General features: G+C 35.8%; 1 protein-coding gene across 4 annotated transcripts in view; it reads right to left on the bottom strand.

Moving 5' to 3' along the window:
• Positions 1–19,582, bottom strand: part of LOC106868486 (PDZ and LIM domain protein 7) — a 156,215-nt gene that overhangs the window by 111,685 nt on the left and 24,948 nt on the right. For all 4 annotated transcript variants that reach the window (XM_089355080.1, XM_089355082.1, XM_089355081.1 and 1 more), the window contains exon 2: positions 14,272–14,423. In XM_089355080.1, coding sequence (XP_089211206.1) covers positions 14,272–14,423 — 152 coding nt within the window. The remainder of the gene's footprint in view (positions 1–14,271; positions 14,424–19,582) is intronic.

Here is a 19,582-nt window from a genome sequence, read left to right as displayed (position 1 = left end):
AGACTGGAGCCTGGTGTTGCCATCCGGTTTCACCAGTCCTCAGTCAAATCGTCCAACCCATGCTAGCATGGAAAGCGGACGTTAAACGATGATGATGATGATATATATATATATATATATATATATATATATATATATATATATATATATTGATGTGTGTGTGTTTTTGTTTGCCCCCCCCCACCAATGCTTGACAACTAATGTTGATGTCTTTATGTCCTTAACAAAAGAAACCGATAGAATAAGTACCAGGCTTTAAAAGAAAAAAAGTACTGGGGTCGATTCATTCAACTAAAATTCTTCAGGGCAGTGATCCCCCCCACCACCACTTACATGGCAGTGGTCCAATGACTAAATCAGGTAAAAGGTAAAAGATGCAGAGAAAATGAAAACATTTGTTATAATAATGATAATTATAATCCTTTCTACTAACGGCACAAGGCCTGAAATTTTGGGGGAGGGGACAAGTCGATTGCATCAGTGCTCCACAACCTTTTTTCCACTTGCAATACATTTATATTCTTTTCAAAATTCAGCAGCACACCTGAACTAAAAATATAACTAAAAGTATGGAGAAAAAAAATTATATTCAGGCTACACTTCGGCACACCTAGCGTTGTCTCGTGGCATACCAGTATGCTGCAGAATACTTGTTGTGGAGCATTGGATAACATCAACCCCAGTATTTCAGTGATACTTAATTTATTGACCCTGAAAGGATGAATGGTAAAGTCGACCTTGGCGGAATTTGAACTCAGAACGTAAAGACGGATGAAATGCTGCTAAGCATTTTGCACAGAATAATAATCCTTTTTACTATAGGCGCATGGCCTGAAAATTTTTTGACGGGGGGGGGGGGAAGTCGATTACATCGACCTCAGTTCGTAACTGGTACATATTTCATCGACCCTGGTTGGATGAAAGGCAAAGTCTGTATACAGTGTTCAGATACACTATAACTTGTCAGAAATGGTTAAAAAATTACAGAAAGCTGCCATAAATTAAGTAAAGAAAGACTGCAACCGAAAGGACACAGTACACAGACTAAAAGACAGAATGACTAACAATAAATGAGCCACAAAGAGGAAAGGGTAAGGTTTATGAATTTACAATAAAATTAATAGTTTAAGTAAATTAGCTTGAGAAAGAACGGAAAAAGAAAATAGTATACTCAGCAAAGAACTATTAAAATACAATTTAAAGTGCAATTATATTCAAATTTGTGAAGAGCAGATTATTACGAGAACAAAACAAATAGTTGCTTAGGGGTTATCTCCCTTGCATCGGTGACAGGCTGTAATCATTTCTACTCCTAAATGATATAAAACCATTACAAAATCCGTCTGGCATAGGTTTTAAAAAATTATTACTAGTAAAATGTGATATGATTATTAATACCATCATACTGCCAAACATTAAGTTTTAGGATAAGCAAGTGTTATATTTCTATCTTTTCTACTTCTACGTTAATTCACCCCAGACAATTTTTTATCAGCAGGCGAACTTGATAAGATAAAAATATACATATTACTACTTATCCCACAAGTGCATAAAAACCAATAAAAATATTCATCTGATTGTATGAAGAAAATAATGTGAGAAATGTTTACTGTTTTGATTAAATTCAGTTAAAAGAATTCTCTAAGAGCACATACGGCTTCAAAAGACCTTGCACCTTAGATTGAACATTGTGGCATTGTCTGTAGTGGAAACAAGCAGGATGGAGTTCCCATTTTGCAGATGTTTGAGAAAAACACTTGGCAACTACATGATGCAGGTTGAGTGACTTTGTGGCAGCTTCCATTTTAAATTAATTTGTCTTCTTGTTTAAGCTTCGGCCAACCCTGGTCAAGCAGACCTATGATTAAAATCATTCTTTCTATTATCATTCTGTCTTTTTTTCCTAAGCACAGTATATCAAAGAGTACATTATGTGGCAGAGCCTTTTCAAAGATGGTAGGGTGCAGTTTAACTGTTATTTCTAGCAAGCTGTGTGCCTGTATAAAGGTACCACATCTTTGATCCACATTTCTTCTTATATTTAAAAAAAACTTTGTAATAATATGCAGGAAATTTTTAAACCATACATTTATGCAGAATCCATTGTTAAGAACAATTTCCTCTTAGATTTGTTAGCTCCATGTAGACCTGTTGGGAAAAATTATCTAAGGCTACATAAGAAACAACTCTAAGAGGTGAAAATCTAACCCAACTAACATAAGATCTTTCAATTCAAAACTACAAAATACACCAAATCTCATTTTGTAAAATATCAAATCTATTGTCTCATCAGTGTGTCTTTGTCATTATTATCCCCTCATCCACACCATCGCATGACTATTAGCATTATTGTTAAAACCGTTATCACCCTAACTTGTTATATTTCTATGATTTGATTGGTTGATTTTTCTAGTCATGCCTTACATCATATAGAGAAAGAAAGAGAGGGAGAAAGAGAGTAAAAGAAAGATATAGAAAGGGTTAACAACAAGAGGTATAGGATGAGTGCATATCCAGTTTGGTGTCCTACCACCTATTTTGATTCTTATACCTTTCTGAAAAAATATATACAAAAGCAACCATATCTGGCTCAAATATTCTGTCTGTTTTTTGTTCAAATTGTTCTGATTCAGGCATCTCACACCTACCCTACAATGTCATTCTAAAAATAAATAATCACGTCATGGAAATCTCAAGGCTAAGAGATAATGCATGATTAATCCAAAACAATGAGAATAAATAAGCATTACATTTGACAGAGTAATCTGAATGTTAAAGGGTTAAATGAAATTTTGCAGAGATAGGTTTTCAATGGAGAATATTGTGATTATACTGATAAAATTTAGAAATATAATAACATATTTATAGCAAATATACAAAGTGAGAAATTCATTTTATTTAATTTCATTTTAAGGTAATAACTATTTTCTTTTGAAAATAAAGTATTTATTTCATCATTTAGGAGAAGCACTACAAAATCTGATAAAAGTTGAAGTATACTTATCATATGTATGCCATATTTCTTAGAATCACCAATGGTTGCAAAAATAAATTTCCAAACTTACACATCATATTATGAGTGACACTCTAGTTATTTAACAATGATTTCTGATTTAGGCATAAGGCCTCAATCGTAAGGATAGGCAGTTTACTCGATACCATCAACTACAATACTTGACTGATAGTTTATTTCATAAAAGCTGAAAGGATAAAAGGCAAATATGATCCTGGTAGGATTGCAAGTTACATTTCTTAATATTCTAAAAATTCTGCCAGCTCTTCATTCAGTTATATTATCAAATGATAGTTGGAAAATGCATTAATAACACCCAATTTTAACTAAGCTACTCAATTATGACAATATCATTATCTATATATCAAAGGTAAAAATAAAGACACTATAGTGCTGCACTAAATATCTACATTCTAAGTTCAAATTTATGCTAGGATAAAGTTTGCTATTTTATTCCTCCAGGGTTGATAAAAAGAATCATACCATAAGACTCAATTTAATCAACAAAAGGGCTTCGTGTAAATAAAAAGTTAAAAATGAAATACATTTTATTTAATCTTTAAGGTAGTGAGCTGGCAGAATTGTTAGCATGCCGGGCAAAATGCTTAGTGGTATTTTGTCCGTCTTCATATTCTGAGTTCAAATTCCGCCAAGGTCATTTTGTCTTTCATCCTTTCAGGGTTGATAAAATAAGTACCAGTTGAATACTGGGGTTGATGTAACTGACTTACCCCTCCTCTAAAATTGTTGGCCCTGTTCCAAAGTTTGATACTAATATTCTACTTAATGTCTGGAAGATATTCAAGGAACTTGTTGGGAAGCCCTGCTGACCTTTGCTTCAGCTGGTACTGAGATCGCAAAATGAATTAAGCACATTTTCAGTATTTCTGGAGTATATTGTTCTGAGATTTTAATTTTAAAAAACCGGCATGAAGATTTAAGAAATTTAGGTGCTGTACTAAGTAAAAGTGCAGATATACAGTATCTTCCCTATTTAGCTGAAATTAAAAAAAAAATTATTGACAACACAAGAATCATGTGTGTAGAGAGATGGAAAGAAGGAAAGAAACACAAAAAGAGAGATACACAGAGAGTTAACAGAAGACATGTAGGATGAGTGCATATCCAGTTTGATGAGTGTATGTGTGTGTTAGTGCCTTTGTTTTGACACCATGTAATAGTTGTAAATGAATGCTAGTGTCATTCAAGTGATGTTGTTTATTTCTAATACTCTCTGAAAACATGTCTTGCCATGGGGAAATATTACCGTGAGTGAAAACAGGTGAGGGTTGATGCCCTTCCTGTTGCAGAAAATCTGCTTCAAGAAAATTCATCTGACCCATGTAAGCACAGAAAAGTGGGTGTTAAAAATGATGACAATGAAAATAATGATGATGAGGAAGAGAATATGTTTACCATTGATATTTACTACTATTTAAAAAAGGGATGAAATTTGATAGAAATGAAAGAATGCTAGACTTGATGTGTTACAATACTTAACCTTGGTATTATCAATTTTAAGCTCAAAATACAACTGGGGCTGACTATATTTCACCCCCTTTGGAGGAGGAATTCATTAAAATACTTTCTAGATTCAAATAATCTGACTATAAGCATTTTCATACAAAATGTGACCAAGCATGGAAGCTAAACCTACAGGGTGTCCACAAAGTCTGGGTACATAGAGTAAATAAAATTGTTTTTTGTTTCGAGAGAAGTCAGGACTCTGGTATTGTCAAGGAAATGGTTTTGCTTGATATGCAGAATACTCAGTAAGAGAGAAGGCAAGAAAGGTGCAGGTATAAACTCTATATGCAATGTAAGCTATGGAAACACAAAAGGTGTAGTAAAATCACAGGTAGACTAGTAGGGAATGTAAGCTTTATATGTGACAGATACATTGGAATAGTACATACTATGAGTACACCTGAAATAGATTCTTTTAAATATCTGGCTGGCTCACTAGATGTAGTTGATTGATTTTGTTACTTAGGAGATGTAATTAGCAGGGGAGATGGTTGTTCCAAAAGCATTGTAGCCAAGATAGGAATAAAATCGAAAAAGTTCAGAGAGTAGCTATCGTTACTGGCAACAAAGCCCTTTTCCTCAAAATGAAAGGCAGATTGTATGATGTTTGCTTTAGAACTGTGATGCTGCATGGAAATGAGGCACGAGTCTTGAATGCAGAGGACTAGAGAATGCTGGAAAAATAAAAAATAGAGTGACCATGCTCCATTGGATGTGCAGTGTAAGTGTGCAAGACTAACATAGTACAAAATGTGCTGAGAGAAAAACCAGACGGAAAAGGAATTAGGTATAGTGTGCAAGAAAGAAAACTGTGCTGGCATGGACATGCAATGCATATGCATAAAGACAACTGTATAAATCTTGATGGAGCTTGTGGAATGGAAAGACCCAGGACAACAAGGAAGGGACAAAGTGGTGAAGGCTGATCTCAGGAGCTTGAACCTCAAGGAATAAATGTTAAGGAACAGAGATGTCTGACAATGTGTGGTTCTTGAAAAGATCCACCCAACACAGAGAAATTAAGGTTTGGAAGTGCCGTATGTATGAGTGTGTGTGTGTGTATGCACAACTGGGCCCTTTGCTTAATTTCCCCCTCAAGATACGCCCACCACCCTTCATCTCTCTAACTGCTGCTTTTATTGATGCCACCTATCTTTTTCACTATCCAGAACCATTTCACTTGGTATACATCCCTCATCCTTAATCTTATTTTCTCCACCCCAAGCATCATTGGTCACCCTTATCCCTTATCCACCATTCATTACTGCTCAACCTCATCCAATCTGTACAGTTGTCACCTGCTCTTACCTACCATCCCTACTTATTATCCACTCCACACTTGTCGTTTTTCAATATATTCCCTCCCCCACCCATTTCCCATCTCTCACTCTCCCATGAAAATTAAAAGAAAGATTATTTACATTATTTACAGTTGACGGATATTTGTCCTCATCTTGTTTGTTGTTAACACAACATTTTGGCTGATATACCCTCCAGCCTTCATCAGGTGTCTTGGGGAAATTTCGAACCTGGGTTCTCATTCCTAAGGTATTTCGAACCCAGGTTCGAAATTTCCCCAAGACACCTGATGAAGGCTGGAGGGTATATCAGCCAAAACATTGTGTTAACAGCAAACAAAATGAGGACAAATATCCGTTAACTGTAAATAATGTACATAATTCCTCATCTCTTAAATATAGAACTGTAAAAGAAAGATCTTCAACAAGTGCATCCTGCCAGTGATGATTTATGACTGTGAAACATGGGCCCTCAACACTACCATCATGAATGCCCACATAGTAGCCCAAGAGAAAATGGAATGAATTATGTTCAGCATTACACTATAGGACAAGAAAACCAACACCTGGATTTGACAGCATATGAGAGTCAACAATATAAGAATCATCAAGGAGGACAAATTTAGATGGGCTAGCCACATCGTGCAACTGAAAGACAATCAGGATGGTGGAATGGACACCGAGACAATGGACAAAATCAAGAGGCTGACCAAAGACAAGATGGTGAGATGATCTCACCTGCTACCTGGGGCCTACATGGCCATGAATGGCCAGAGATAAACAATAGTGGAAGGAGTGCAGGGAGGGATTCCTCCTTCAGGAGTGATGAAGCCATGAATGTGTATAAATGTAAATATGGAAGATGGAGATCTAGGAAGACATGTGATGAAGCATTGAAGGCCTATCTCAAAATGCTTACATTGCCAACACTCACTACCTTTACTTTTATTAACTCTTTAGCATTTAAAGCAGCCATATCCATACTTGGCTCAAATATTCTACCTGTTTTATGTTCAAACTGGTTACATGTGACCTCTCACACCTATCCACAACGTCATTCTAAATATAAACAATCAATCGTCAAAATCTTGAAGTTACAAGATAATGCGTTATTAATTCAAAACAATGTGAATATATAATCCTCACATTTAGCAAAATAATCTTTATGCTGAAGGATTAAACTTTCCAATCTCAACAAGCATCTCACCTGTTTCACGGGTAATTCACCTGCCACGTAAGACCAGCAGATTACGTTTTTTCTACTAAAGTCCAATAAAGCTAAACATCCCATCTTGATTGAATGTTTTCCACACAAATTATCCTCAACAATGCATATTATAAATGAATGGCTAAAAATTTTAATACAAATGACAAATGACATAAGAAACACGACACTTATGATTAGAGGGTGTAGAGGAAGAGAGGGAATCTGCCGATTAGGCTTGGCCATGTTTTTTGCACATGTATGTGCAAGCTTTCTTTTATCATTTATCTTTCACTTCTTTCACTCACTGGAATGCAACCATGCTGGGGCATTGCCATGAAGAGATTTAGTTGAACAAAATTTATTTATTTCTAAGTCTGGTACTTATTCTACCAGCCTCTTTTGCCAAACCACTAAGTTTCAGGGACATAAACAAACCAACACTGGTTGTCAAGCAGTAGTGGTGGAACAAATGCAATACAAACACACATGGACACACATATACGATGGGCTTCTTTCAGTTTTTGTCAGTTCAATTCACTGACAAGGCTTTGGTCAGCCCAGGGCTATAGTAGAAGACACTTGCTCAAGATGTGATGCAAGGAGACTGAATCCAAGACCACATGGTTGGAAAGCAAGCTTCATACCTACACAGCCATGCTTGAATGAGTTCTTATTTTCTCTTTTAAGAGTGGCAATTGCCCATGTTCACAAGTTTCCTTTCTTTGCACCACTAATGATCATTTCAAAGAGAAAGACCAGCTTTTTAAAGCTGGTACAGTTTGGCACCAGTAGTTGCAGGAATTGCTGCAGACTGGAAAGTACTGGTATAGATACTGCAAGGCAACTTATATATCAGGGACCAGTACCAAGCCATGGAACATTTGATACCAGACTGAACAGAAAGAATAAATTTTTAAAATTGTATTTCTATTTCAGTGACTATTACAGTCTGCAAGATGTTTTTTGCATTATATATGTATTTGAGAGAAAATATAGAGTGCAAGAGAGAAGACTGTGCTGGTATGGTCATGTAATGTGTATGGATGAAGTCAGCTGCATTAAGAAGTGCCAATCTCTAACTGTGGAGGGAACATGTAAAAGGGGAAGACCCAGGAAGACATGGGATGAAATGGTGAAAAAGGATCTTCAGACATTGGGTCTCATAGAAGGCATGACAAGGGACTGAGACTTCTGGTGTTTTGCTGTGCTTGAGAAGACACGTCAAGCTAAGTAAAATCGTGGTTGTCCTTGCCTACAGGCATGTCACCTACATCCCACTTCAGCTGAGTGATCCTAATCTTGCAGGCTATGGGTGCTGGTGCCATATAAAAAGCACCTGTGCCAGTGCCAGTGCCACATAAAAGTGCTCATGTCAGTGCTGCATAAAAGCACCCAGCTCCTGAGCTGGCCAGCTCCTGTCAAACCATCCAACTCATGTCAGTATGGAAAATGGACATTAAATGATTATGATTATGCATTTTATTGTGTTTTGTTATGCACATGATTCCCTTGGTCTGTGGAAAAATTGTCTGGCAGGAATCCAGTCTGTGATGCAAAAAATAATTGGGGTCTGCTGTTATATATCACTTGAAAAGTTCTGCCAATCCACTGCTTTGGGTTGGTACATTTTTATCAACTCACAAAAGGATGGAAGGCAAAGTTGAATTCAGTGGGATTTGAACTCAGAGTAAAGAGAATTGGAACAATATCCATCGCTCTAACAATTCTGCTAATTCACTGTCATTAGATGAACATAATGTTAACAATATTAGACAGACATGTTTAACCCTTTGGCATTCAGATTACTCGGTCAAATCTAATGCTTATTTATTCACATTGCTTTTGAATTAATCATGCTTTATCTTGTAGCTTCAAGATCTCAAAGATTTTACTGTTTATTTTTAAAGTTACATTGTAGCGTATGTGTGGGCATAAAACAGGTATGATATCTAGACCAGATATATCCAATTTAAATGCTAAAGGTTAAATATACCAAACAACAACAACAACAACAACAACAGCTCCTGCTGTTGCCACCACTACCAGTCAGTTTTTCCATGCTGATATGTGTTGGGTAGGTCAATTAGGAGTCATTGCCTTCCTGGGTATGTTAGGGGGATCATGTCTTGCTCTTACACTCAATTTTTTGGCATGGTTTCAACAGCTGAATACTGTTCCTAACACCAACCATTTTACAGAGTATGCTATGTGCATTTTGTAATGGCACCAGCACTAGAAAAGTTGATGTGTCCTCAAAAAGACTAGAGAATCCTTTCTAATGTTCAGTGTGTTATTCATGTAAGGCAACATGATTAGGAGAGTAGAGTAGAGTAGAGAATAAGATGGGTGATCTAGAGTACAAGGAATGAGAAGGTGATAGAGAATATAGCAAAGGAAAAGAGTGAAGGAATTTCAGACAGCTATATGTAGGTTGTTCATGAGGAGATTGAATAGAAAACATAGGAATGGCATCATGGGGTAAGAGAGAATGGTGGATGTTAATAATGAGAAATAGAGGAGATACTGTGTGAGAGGGAGGGAGAGAGTGATGTATGGCAATAAAGACAGGTGGTGAGAGCAGGGGGGAAGGGAGGGAAGGAGAGAGAGAGAGCTTTTCAGATAATCCATAAATGTTGCAACTGATGCAGGAGTTAATCTATAATAGCCAATTGCTTGCCTTGCCACATCCTAATAGAAAGTCGTGAGTTACATGTGAGAAATGTTGACAAGGCACAGGCATCGCCATGTGGTTACAAAGCTTGCTTTGCAACCACATAGTTTCAGGTTCAGTCCCATTGCATGGCACCTCATGTAAGTGTCTAGACTATAGCCCTTAGCCAACCAAAACTTTGTGAGTGAATTTGGAGGACAGAAACTGTATATAGGCCTGGTTGTGTATATTTGCCTGTGTGTGTGTGTATATATATATATATATATATATATATATATATATATATCTACTATCATTTAGTGTCCGTTGTTCATGCTGGCATGGGGTGGACTAAATTGTAGCTAGTATACATCCCCCAACAACACTACTATTATCTTCTTTACATTCATTTTGTCAAGTTTAAATGGTCTTGGCAGGTTTTCCATGGCAAAGCATTCCACCATTTATCATCTCTTTCATAAGAATCAACCTCTTCAAATCAATCTTCACCACTTTGTCCTATGTCTTCCTTAGGCAACTGATATCTTCCATATGCCAGCAAAGTCTTATCTTTCTCTTCCACATGCACAGTGGTTCAAAGAAAGTTATAAGATGTTGCACTGGCACTTAACTTTGGGTGCTCAGTTCCTTATAGTAGAAACATATGTAAGTTAATGTATATATCTCCCTAAAGCCAGACACCGGTTCCTTTGTCATTTGTTTATCAATAATATGCTCTCTAATAAGTTGATCATTTATATTAAAGTTCAGAGCACAAAAGATCTAATAATTCATCCCACCTTGCTGCCAAACTTTACTAATGCCACAAAATATAAGTATATTGAGGTCTAATAATTGGTTACGAGCAGCCCTATGCCAACGCATGAGACTCTCAACCCTTAGTCACCCTGTTGCTTCTGCTAAATATTAACACACATACACACACATGTACACACACACACAAACATACATATACACACTATTTATGAGTAGTGTCTATAATTAAACTTATTGCAATGAAATAGGATTAGACAGGGGCAGCATTTCCCAACACTGTATCTTTTCGGGAACCCTTTATGTCCATTGAATGTTCGAGATAACCCATATCTAAAAAATTATTATGTATATATATTGATTAATAATTTTTCTTTCTCTATCATTTATGTTAAATTTTATGAGATTAAACAAACCAAGAAAACTGTCTTTCAATGGTCTGTCAGTTTTATATCCAGCAGATGCCACAAAGGTGTAAGAAAACTTCATCTTAACCAAGACTTTGTTTAGACCCAATTCCTTTATTCCCTATTAAGATGGTCACTGTTAACATATTTCTACTAAGACACACTGCCTTTGTTTCAATTAATTTTGAAAATAATGAAGAATTTAGTAAAATATCTTTGTGATTAAGCTGATGTTTGGAACATAGCAAAATTTTTTTAGAAGGTTTTAATTTAGATCACTTTAAAACAGGAAATGTTGTTGGTATCAAAAGAGTTAAGGGGTACTTGTTCCTCTAAGTTTACCTTGCTATCTAAAGTTGCTAAGATTTTACCATACCAAGCAATATGCTGTGGGGGTTGAATAAATAATGAGTCAATTACTATTTCATGCAGAAACCCTAGTGACCCTCTCATAGGGCCTCTAGGGTTCTGAAGGGAACATCAATTATAAAAAATACTAATCTAAGATGTGATATGAGAAAGGGAGAGAGAGAGAGGGAGGGGGGGATAGTTATGTGTCAATACATAACTATTCTAAATATTAATCCTGTAAATAATAACAAGAAAAAATATTTTGTTAAGAAAATGTTTCAATATATCAAGGATCAATTAATTTTCCAGAAAATGAAATTTATATGCTGGTGGCTTTGAATTTTTAAATGAAGTTAAGCTTGCTATCATATTTGTTTTTTTTCTATAATAGTATAGGTTTGGGCAGAGAGTTGAGGTAGTGTTTTTTACACCAGATGCTCTTCCTGTCACTAACCCTTAATTGTTTTTCAAGATATATATATATATATATATACATACACACAGGAAACAGCAGAAAACCCTCCCATAGTCATTGGTGTTATCATCATGTAACATCTGTTTTCCATGTGGGCATGAGTAGGACGGTTTGATAGGAACTGGCAAGGCCAGGGGTTACACCAGGTTCCATCATCTGTTTTGGCCTGATTTCTACAGCTGGATGCCCTTCCTAATGCCAACCACTTTACAGAATGTACTGGGTGCTTTTTACATGATACCAATACCAGTGCTTTTTACATGGCATCATTATCAGTGCTTTTTATGTGACACCATACAGCTAATGTTTTGCCAACCACTTTACAGAATGTACTGGGTGCTTTTTACATGATACCAATACCAGTGCTTTTTACATGGCATCATTATCAGTGCTTTTTATGTGACACCATACAGCTAATGTTTTGCCATGGTTTTTCAATTACCATCATTGTTTGGACCAATGCACTCTGTGCATTTGCTGTTAGAACGTCTATCAAGAATGGTGAATCTGGGAGGATTTTTTGAAGCATATCATCATTTTATATCCACTTTCCATATTAGTATGGGCTAGACAGGTCAACATGGTGCAAGGTGGTTCTTATTTAGAGTTTTCTGCCCTTTGTAAGAGAAGGGACCACATCTTGCTCAATCCTTTTGGCATTTTTTGTTATAAATATAAGAGAGACCATGTTTAGAAAACCAATAACTACTATTAAGGAAATTGATTTATTTGCAACTCCTATAAATACTAAAATTACACTTACACACACACACACAAACACTTTGCTTAAATTACCACTGTAAGAAAACCATCAAATTAACTCCTGTAATATGTTCCACTATTGCTGTAAACAGGAAATCAACAATTAAGCTATTAAGGAGGTTTTGCAAGAAATAATTAGTAAGGAGAGAAGTGAGAACTAATCACAATGATTTTCATTTTCTTTTTTTTCTTTTTAGCATGAAATGAATCCACTATCCAATAGAGTTGCTTTACAGAATTGATCAACTTTGCGCGTGCACACACACACACACACACACACACACACACACACACACAAACACAACACAAATCAATGAAGGAACTTTTACATAATCACTATCCATCTTCTCAATGAATTTGCAAAACACAATAACTTGTAAGGCAGCAAGGTAGAAAATAAAGGTAGGATGGCTAAACAAAAAGAAATAAAATGCTCTCTTTGATCAACTTTTGAGTTGTGGGGCTGCACATCAACAGCCATGTACATGATTGTAACATATCGCAATCATATTTTTATGTAGACTGGTTAACCACATCATCAATCTGAGTTACAATAATCATTGTTACTACATGGTCTTAATATCACACAAACCAAAGTTTGAATTTCAACTTGGAAATTTAAATATTTAAATTTTAAAATTTGATGGCTGCTATATGTAATCTAATTATTTCTATATAAAATCTGTCTTTTACCTACAACAAACTATTACCCACAATGAACTGTCTATTATCCAGTGGACTGTCTCTTACTCACAAAGTACTTTGTTTTTACCCACAATGACCCTGATCATCAACAACCAAACATGAAACTTCATCCTAAATAATGTTAATCAAGATAATAGATTAGAGTCCTTATTAACTGTTTTAGTCAGGAGGGAAGGCAGTGTTCAAGATCCTTTAAAGAAATAGTGGGAAGGAGTGAGGCAGGAAGGTATCCTCAAAGCAGCAACCATGACCAAATGCTTGCAATAGAATAAAGTCTGCTAAAAGTACCAAAGGTATCTAGTGGTGCCATTAAACTGTGTGACAGAGTAAGTCTACCACTTAAGTTGGCCATGGCAGGATTTGAACTCAGAATGAAAACAGCCAGAACAAATCTTGCAGTTCAACATTCTTACAGTTCCATCAATTCACCACTCTTGGATTGGTATGTTTTTATTGACCCTGAAAGGATGAAAAACAAAGTTGACCATGGTGAGATTTGAACTCAAAACTCAGAGAGTTGAAATACATATCACACATGGGGTATTCTAACTTATGCTTTAATAACTCTGCCAATTCACCAGCTAATTTTATCGCTACTTGATTAATCTGTAATACATTAATTATATACTCATACATCTTGACCTTGTATTGTCTTATCTGGAAAGCTTAATGTTCTGAGGTCTGTGTTAATTATTATTAGTTAATTCTGTGGCTTACTTCTACTCTACTACACTTCCATTTCAATTCAGTACCTTTTCACCCATCAAGCATCATTCCATTGCCTCCATAATAGAATGACTAATTTCCCTGGTATGTTATCACTATCTGATCAAAGGTCCTAATCTAGACTTCATATTCTTAGTATTCTATTAGAAATAAAACGCCAACATTCTAAATGAGCAGATGCTAAACATACCATAAAACCAATTCAATAAATACCGTTTTCTTGCTGTGGAAAGAAGCTGAAAAATGACTGCTTTAAAGTACATAAATGAAACACACACACACATATATATACATACATATACATATGTGTGTGTGTGTGTGTGTATTTATATGCATGTATGTATCAATATAACTTTTTCACATTGTAGCTCTTTACCTTTGCAATAAAAGATCAAGTTTATTTCCATAAGAAAGAATGGCATCTTGTGCTTCTTTGTGTTTGAGAGTTTCAGTAACTAACTTGCCAATCCTCAAAATAATATCTCCTGATTGGAGTCCACATTTGGCAGCCAAGCTTCCTGATGTAACCTAAAACAAACAGAAACAGAAATGTATCTTAATACTAATAAACATAATGCAACAATGGTAATAGAATCAAATATTCCATTATTTTGTACTATAATGTAAGATTTAAGTTCAACCTTATATGGTCAGAGAAACTTGCTACCTACCCACCACACTAAATTCTTCATTTTCTACATCCAACCTTCAATTTCTCTGGAAACTTTGCCAGCTACTATTTAAAATAAATGCACCCACACACCCACACACACATACAAAAACAAAAAAGAAGAAAACAGAAACAAGATTAAACATGAAACTGACTGCAGCTGTTCGACCAATAGTGGGAAAACTTTATCTAAACCTAGCAGCCGCTAACCAAAAGATTTATTTTTAGCAGAGCTCTGCTTTCTCTTCATATAACCGAACAATTATTCTCTTGGTTAAGCTAATGTTAACATATTTAATGCAGGGATCATAAAAAAAAGAGAAAAACACTAGACGTAACTATATATTGAGAAAATGCAATATAGTCATTGATTAATAACATTATTTTAATTCTTTCAACAAACATGTGAGGCAACTTCAAACATGTTTTGGCCTTATGAGACTTCTTCAGTAAAGCATAGAACCTCATTATAATAGTGATAGGAGAATCATTAAGTAAACGAACTGTAACATACACATGTAGGTATAGAAAGATAATAGAAATGTTCAAATGATACCTAACTCTTAGATGCTTTTAAAGTCAAACATTTCACTTCCTGTGCAACACAATACTGCATGAGATTGCACATGTCAGCCCATTTTGAAATGCACAATATCACACAAATTGTACTAACCTAGTTTACTTTCACTTTTGAACAAAGTGAGAAACTTCCTAACTTAAAGGAACAAAAAAAAAAACCTAAACCTTTTCTCTATCATTCATTTCTGTTTTGTAATGGAATCATAATAGAACTACTCTTTTTACTAAGACAATTTTCAATAGGATGTTAACATTCTAGTTAGCTACTAATATTTGACACTCCCTGCATTAACTATGTTAAAAGTAATGTGACTATTGTGTTTTTCATATAGATAGTGCCCAAGGATAAGTACAGTAATTCATGATCTCTCTGAAGAAGTCTTATTAGTTAAGGGCTATAATACATTTTTTCCTGTTCTTAGCTGCGTTGTATGTGTTCCCAGCCATGTGGCTTCAAGTTCAGTACCACTGTGTGGCACCATGGACAAGTGTCCAAGGGGCCACACAGCCCTTGGCCAACCAAAGCCTTGAGAGTGGATTTGGTAGACAGAAAATGAAAAAAGTCCACTGTACATATGTGTGAGAGAGAGAGAGAGAGAGAGAGTGTGTGAGTGTGTGTGAGTGTGTGTGTGTGTGTGTGTGTGTGTGTGTGTGTGTGTGTGTGTGTGTGTGAATCACTGTCTTGACATTGTGTCGAAGTTGTAAATGAGTGCTACTATCATACAAATGGTGTTATTTGTTTCCAATCTTTCATAAAAAGATATCTGGCCAACGGAAAATATTTCTTTGCTTGGAAACAAGTGAAGGTTAGATACAACAAGGGTATGTACCCATGTAAAATATCTCTCAATGAATGAATTAATTCTGTCCGACCCAAGCAAGTATGGAAAAGTGGACATTAAAGTAACACTGACAGGAGGTCTTTTCAATGCTCCCAGCATTACATATCATTCTTTCATGCAGATAGCATCCAAAAGGAATTCATTCTCGGAAGAGAAATTGTCTTAATTTGACTGAATAAATGAAAACAAAAGTAATAAATATCAAATCACTGACTTCTTAAGTAATAAGCTAAGATCTTCTAAGTTTAGGGGAAATTTGAAATTGCATTTAACATGACATTCCCAAGTACATAAGCAGCATCAAATGGGGTGAAATTAATTCCAACTAAAGAATTAGAACTAGATACCAGACATGACTGCTGAATTAATCTCTGCTTCTCCTCTACAGTGCATAATAGGTATTTGGTACCATACAACACCGAAGGTTGTTAAGACGGTGACATTTATATCTTTTTCAAAGGTATTAGTGACAAAATTTGGTATGATGTAGTCACAGACATTGAGTTTGAAACAACAAGGAGATTGTGTGTACATAACTTCCTTGCCTCTAAACACACCCATACACACATGAAGCATGGCTGACACTACAGAATGCGAATGATGGAAAATTTCCTTGTGAGGTGTGGGTTTGACAGATGGAAACTGAAAGAAGATTATATATATATATATATATATATATGCGTGTGCGTGTGTGTGTGTGTATATAGTAATATTCTCTTTCTTTCCTTTCCTGAGTGTCACTTGAGGCAAGTGAAATCGAAATCGAACTAAATTCGACGACTGGCACCCATGCCAATGTCGTCTCCTTCATTGGACATGAAACTCAGCTTGCGAAGACCTGTTGGGGCAAGCGAAAGCTTCTTACCACACAGCCACAGCAGTTTGGCAAAAGAGACAGATAGAATAAGTACCAACTAAACCTTTCAAGGTGGTACTCCAATACAGCAGCACTCCAATAACTGAAACAAGTAAAAGAAGACAAAAGATAACACATTTGAATTACTTTCATATTAGGATTGTCATCATCATCATCATCTAATGTCTGTCATCCATGCTGGCATGGGTTGGACGGTTTGACCAGGGCTGCACCAGACTCCAGTCTGATTTGGCATGGTTTCTACAACTGGGTGCCCTTCCTAACACCAACCACTCCGAGAGTGTAATGGGTACTTTTACATGCCACTAGCATGGGTGCCAGTTGCGTGATACAGTATCCGCTACAACTATGATTTCACTTGGCTTGATGGGTTTTCTACTCAAGCATGACATCTTGCCAAAGGTCTCGGTCATTTGTCATTGCGTATTATAGAAATGCAAATTAACCTCAGAACTTGATTTATATTTTATTTTATTGACCCCAGAAGAATCCAGAAGAATCAAAGGCAAAGTTGATCTTGGCAGGATTTTGAATTCAGAATATAAATATAAAAGACTATAACTAAACACTGCAAAGCATTTTGTCCATGGCTACCATGATTCTAGAAACTCACCACCTGTTAATAAGCATAAATATTAATTTTGGCATAAAGCCACAAATTTTGAAGAAAGTACGTTAATTGTTGTTGCCTTGTCTTTTTAGAAATATGAAATTACAAGGAGTGGATTCCCAGTCCCTTCACTCCCACCCCTTTTAGTCACCTCTTACGCCATGCAGGGAATACAGTGACTGCATTCTACCGGTCCCCCCACCCAGTCGCAGGAGGTTGTGTTCTATGCCTTCACATGATCACAGAACAGGGCTCGCCTCTCTGAGCTGGGGAAATGAATGGAATGCCTGGCGTGTGTCTTGTGGCAACCCCCTCCTAAAAAAATGGGGAATAGGCCTGGGTATATATAAAAAAAAAATGTTAATTGCTTTTTCTTTTTCTTAAATTGGTTTTATCTGGATGTAGTTGTGCCCATGGCATCACAAACCCTCTAAGATTAGATACTGTTAAAATTCCTGTTGAATTGATAAAGACTTTACTTGGTACTGATTTTAACAATCTTGGAGTAGGGAAGATGAATGCATGGCCGGGTTAATCCTGTGATATTTTGCACTCTTCTCTACAGACAATGTAATTATTATTGACTACTGTGGAGTACTGGACCTATGAGAGTGGGGTACAGAGGGTACATCACAATTGTGCCTGGACATTTCCTGGGATCTCAGATGAGGTTTACACATACTGAAGACCAGCATTCAGAGAAGGAAAGGGTCCCTGTGAGAAACTTGTTATTCCATTATGCAACTTCTCTGAGGCCTTACTGTGTGTGGAAAAAGGGGTAAGAAAGGCTCTAGTAGTAGAGACCATGAAGTGGTTTCAATTCGCAGTTGAAGCTGAATGCCCTAAGATACCTGGTTTCCTTTCTCTTTAGTTATTGTATCTTAAAGTCTGACATATAAATATTGTAAAGAAATGAATATGTTTTATAAATATTTCTGGACATGAAAGATGTTTGGGGAGAGAGGCATTCTGAATGGATATGAGAAGATATGAGTAACTTAAATAACATAGCTCGTTCGAGTAACATGAACCTAAGGAATGTTAGTAGCTCCTCAGCATAATCAAGATATACCATAGTTCTGTGTTGTTATGAATGCTTCAGAAGACAACAGCTGTGTGTAGAGAGAGAGGGGGAGAGAGAGAGAGAGGGGGGGGGGCAAGAAAAATAGATAATATCAGTTACGAGAGAGACATAGAGAAAGTGAGAGAGGTATTAATAGCTATACATACTATTTATTGACTAGGCAAAAGGTTACGTGTTTTTAAGCGAAAGGACTTAGCAAATTTGTATTTAAAAGCTCATCCAAAGTAGCTCCTTCAATTAAATCATTTAATATTCTGATCTGAGAGACAAGGACATCTCAAGAATACCTATTTTATCGATAACTGCCATTTCTCAGAGAGATAGAAGACGAATTTAAACTAAAAGAACAATGAAGCACTTTTAGATACAGGAAAACATTAGTATTTTTTTTTTCAGGTGTGGAATTTTTTAAACCCTTTCTCTTTATTATTGTTTCCAAAGTCTGGGGAGTACAACTCTGTATTTATGCCGTTTTTATTTCACGGTCTTCATATTTCTATTTTGAACAGAGATTCGGAATCTTCAGTTATTGTTTGAATCAGAAACTGATTTGAGTCTATGAACTTAACTATTTTATCATTACGTCATTTTTACTATCAATTAAAGCGTGTTTACGAACATTATTTTATTTGTACATCTTGTTTTTTTGCATATAAAAACACTTCGCTTGTATTCGTAATGACTTCTCATCCTTCAACAAAAACAACATTAAAAAGTTAAACAGTTTAAGCACTAATTACTTTCATTACTGAAACAGTACTTTCAGTAGACAACTAACAACAGCAAAATACGATATCCGTGCCTTTTATCCACATAAATACTTTAATTAATAAGGTATGGATTTAGGGTCCTAGTTTTTTTTAAACTACTTTCTATATAGTTAAAAAAAGAATTGCAGACTTTGGATCTCTTAGTTCAAAATTACGAAGATCATTTTTTTCTTAACACACAGTTAAACGAATAAGACCGGCTTCACTGTTACCTTAGATACCAAGTATACCAACTAAACATTTCCTCATCAATAA

This window comes from Octopus bimaculoides, chromosome 7, assembly GCF_046866305.1.
Source record: "Octopus bimaculoides isolate indiv1 chromosome 7, ASM4686630v1, whole genome shotgun sequence".
Taxonomy (NCBI): Eukaryota; Metazoa; Mollusca; class Cephalopoda; order Octopoda; family Octopodidae; genus Octopus; species Octopus bimaculoides.
This window is presented reverse-complemented; position numbering and strand designations above follow the sequence as displayed.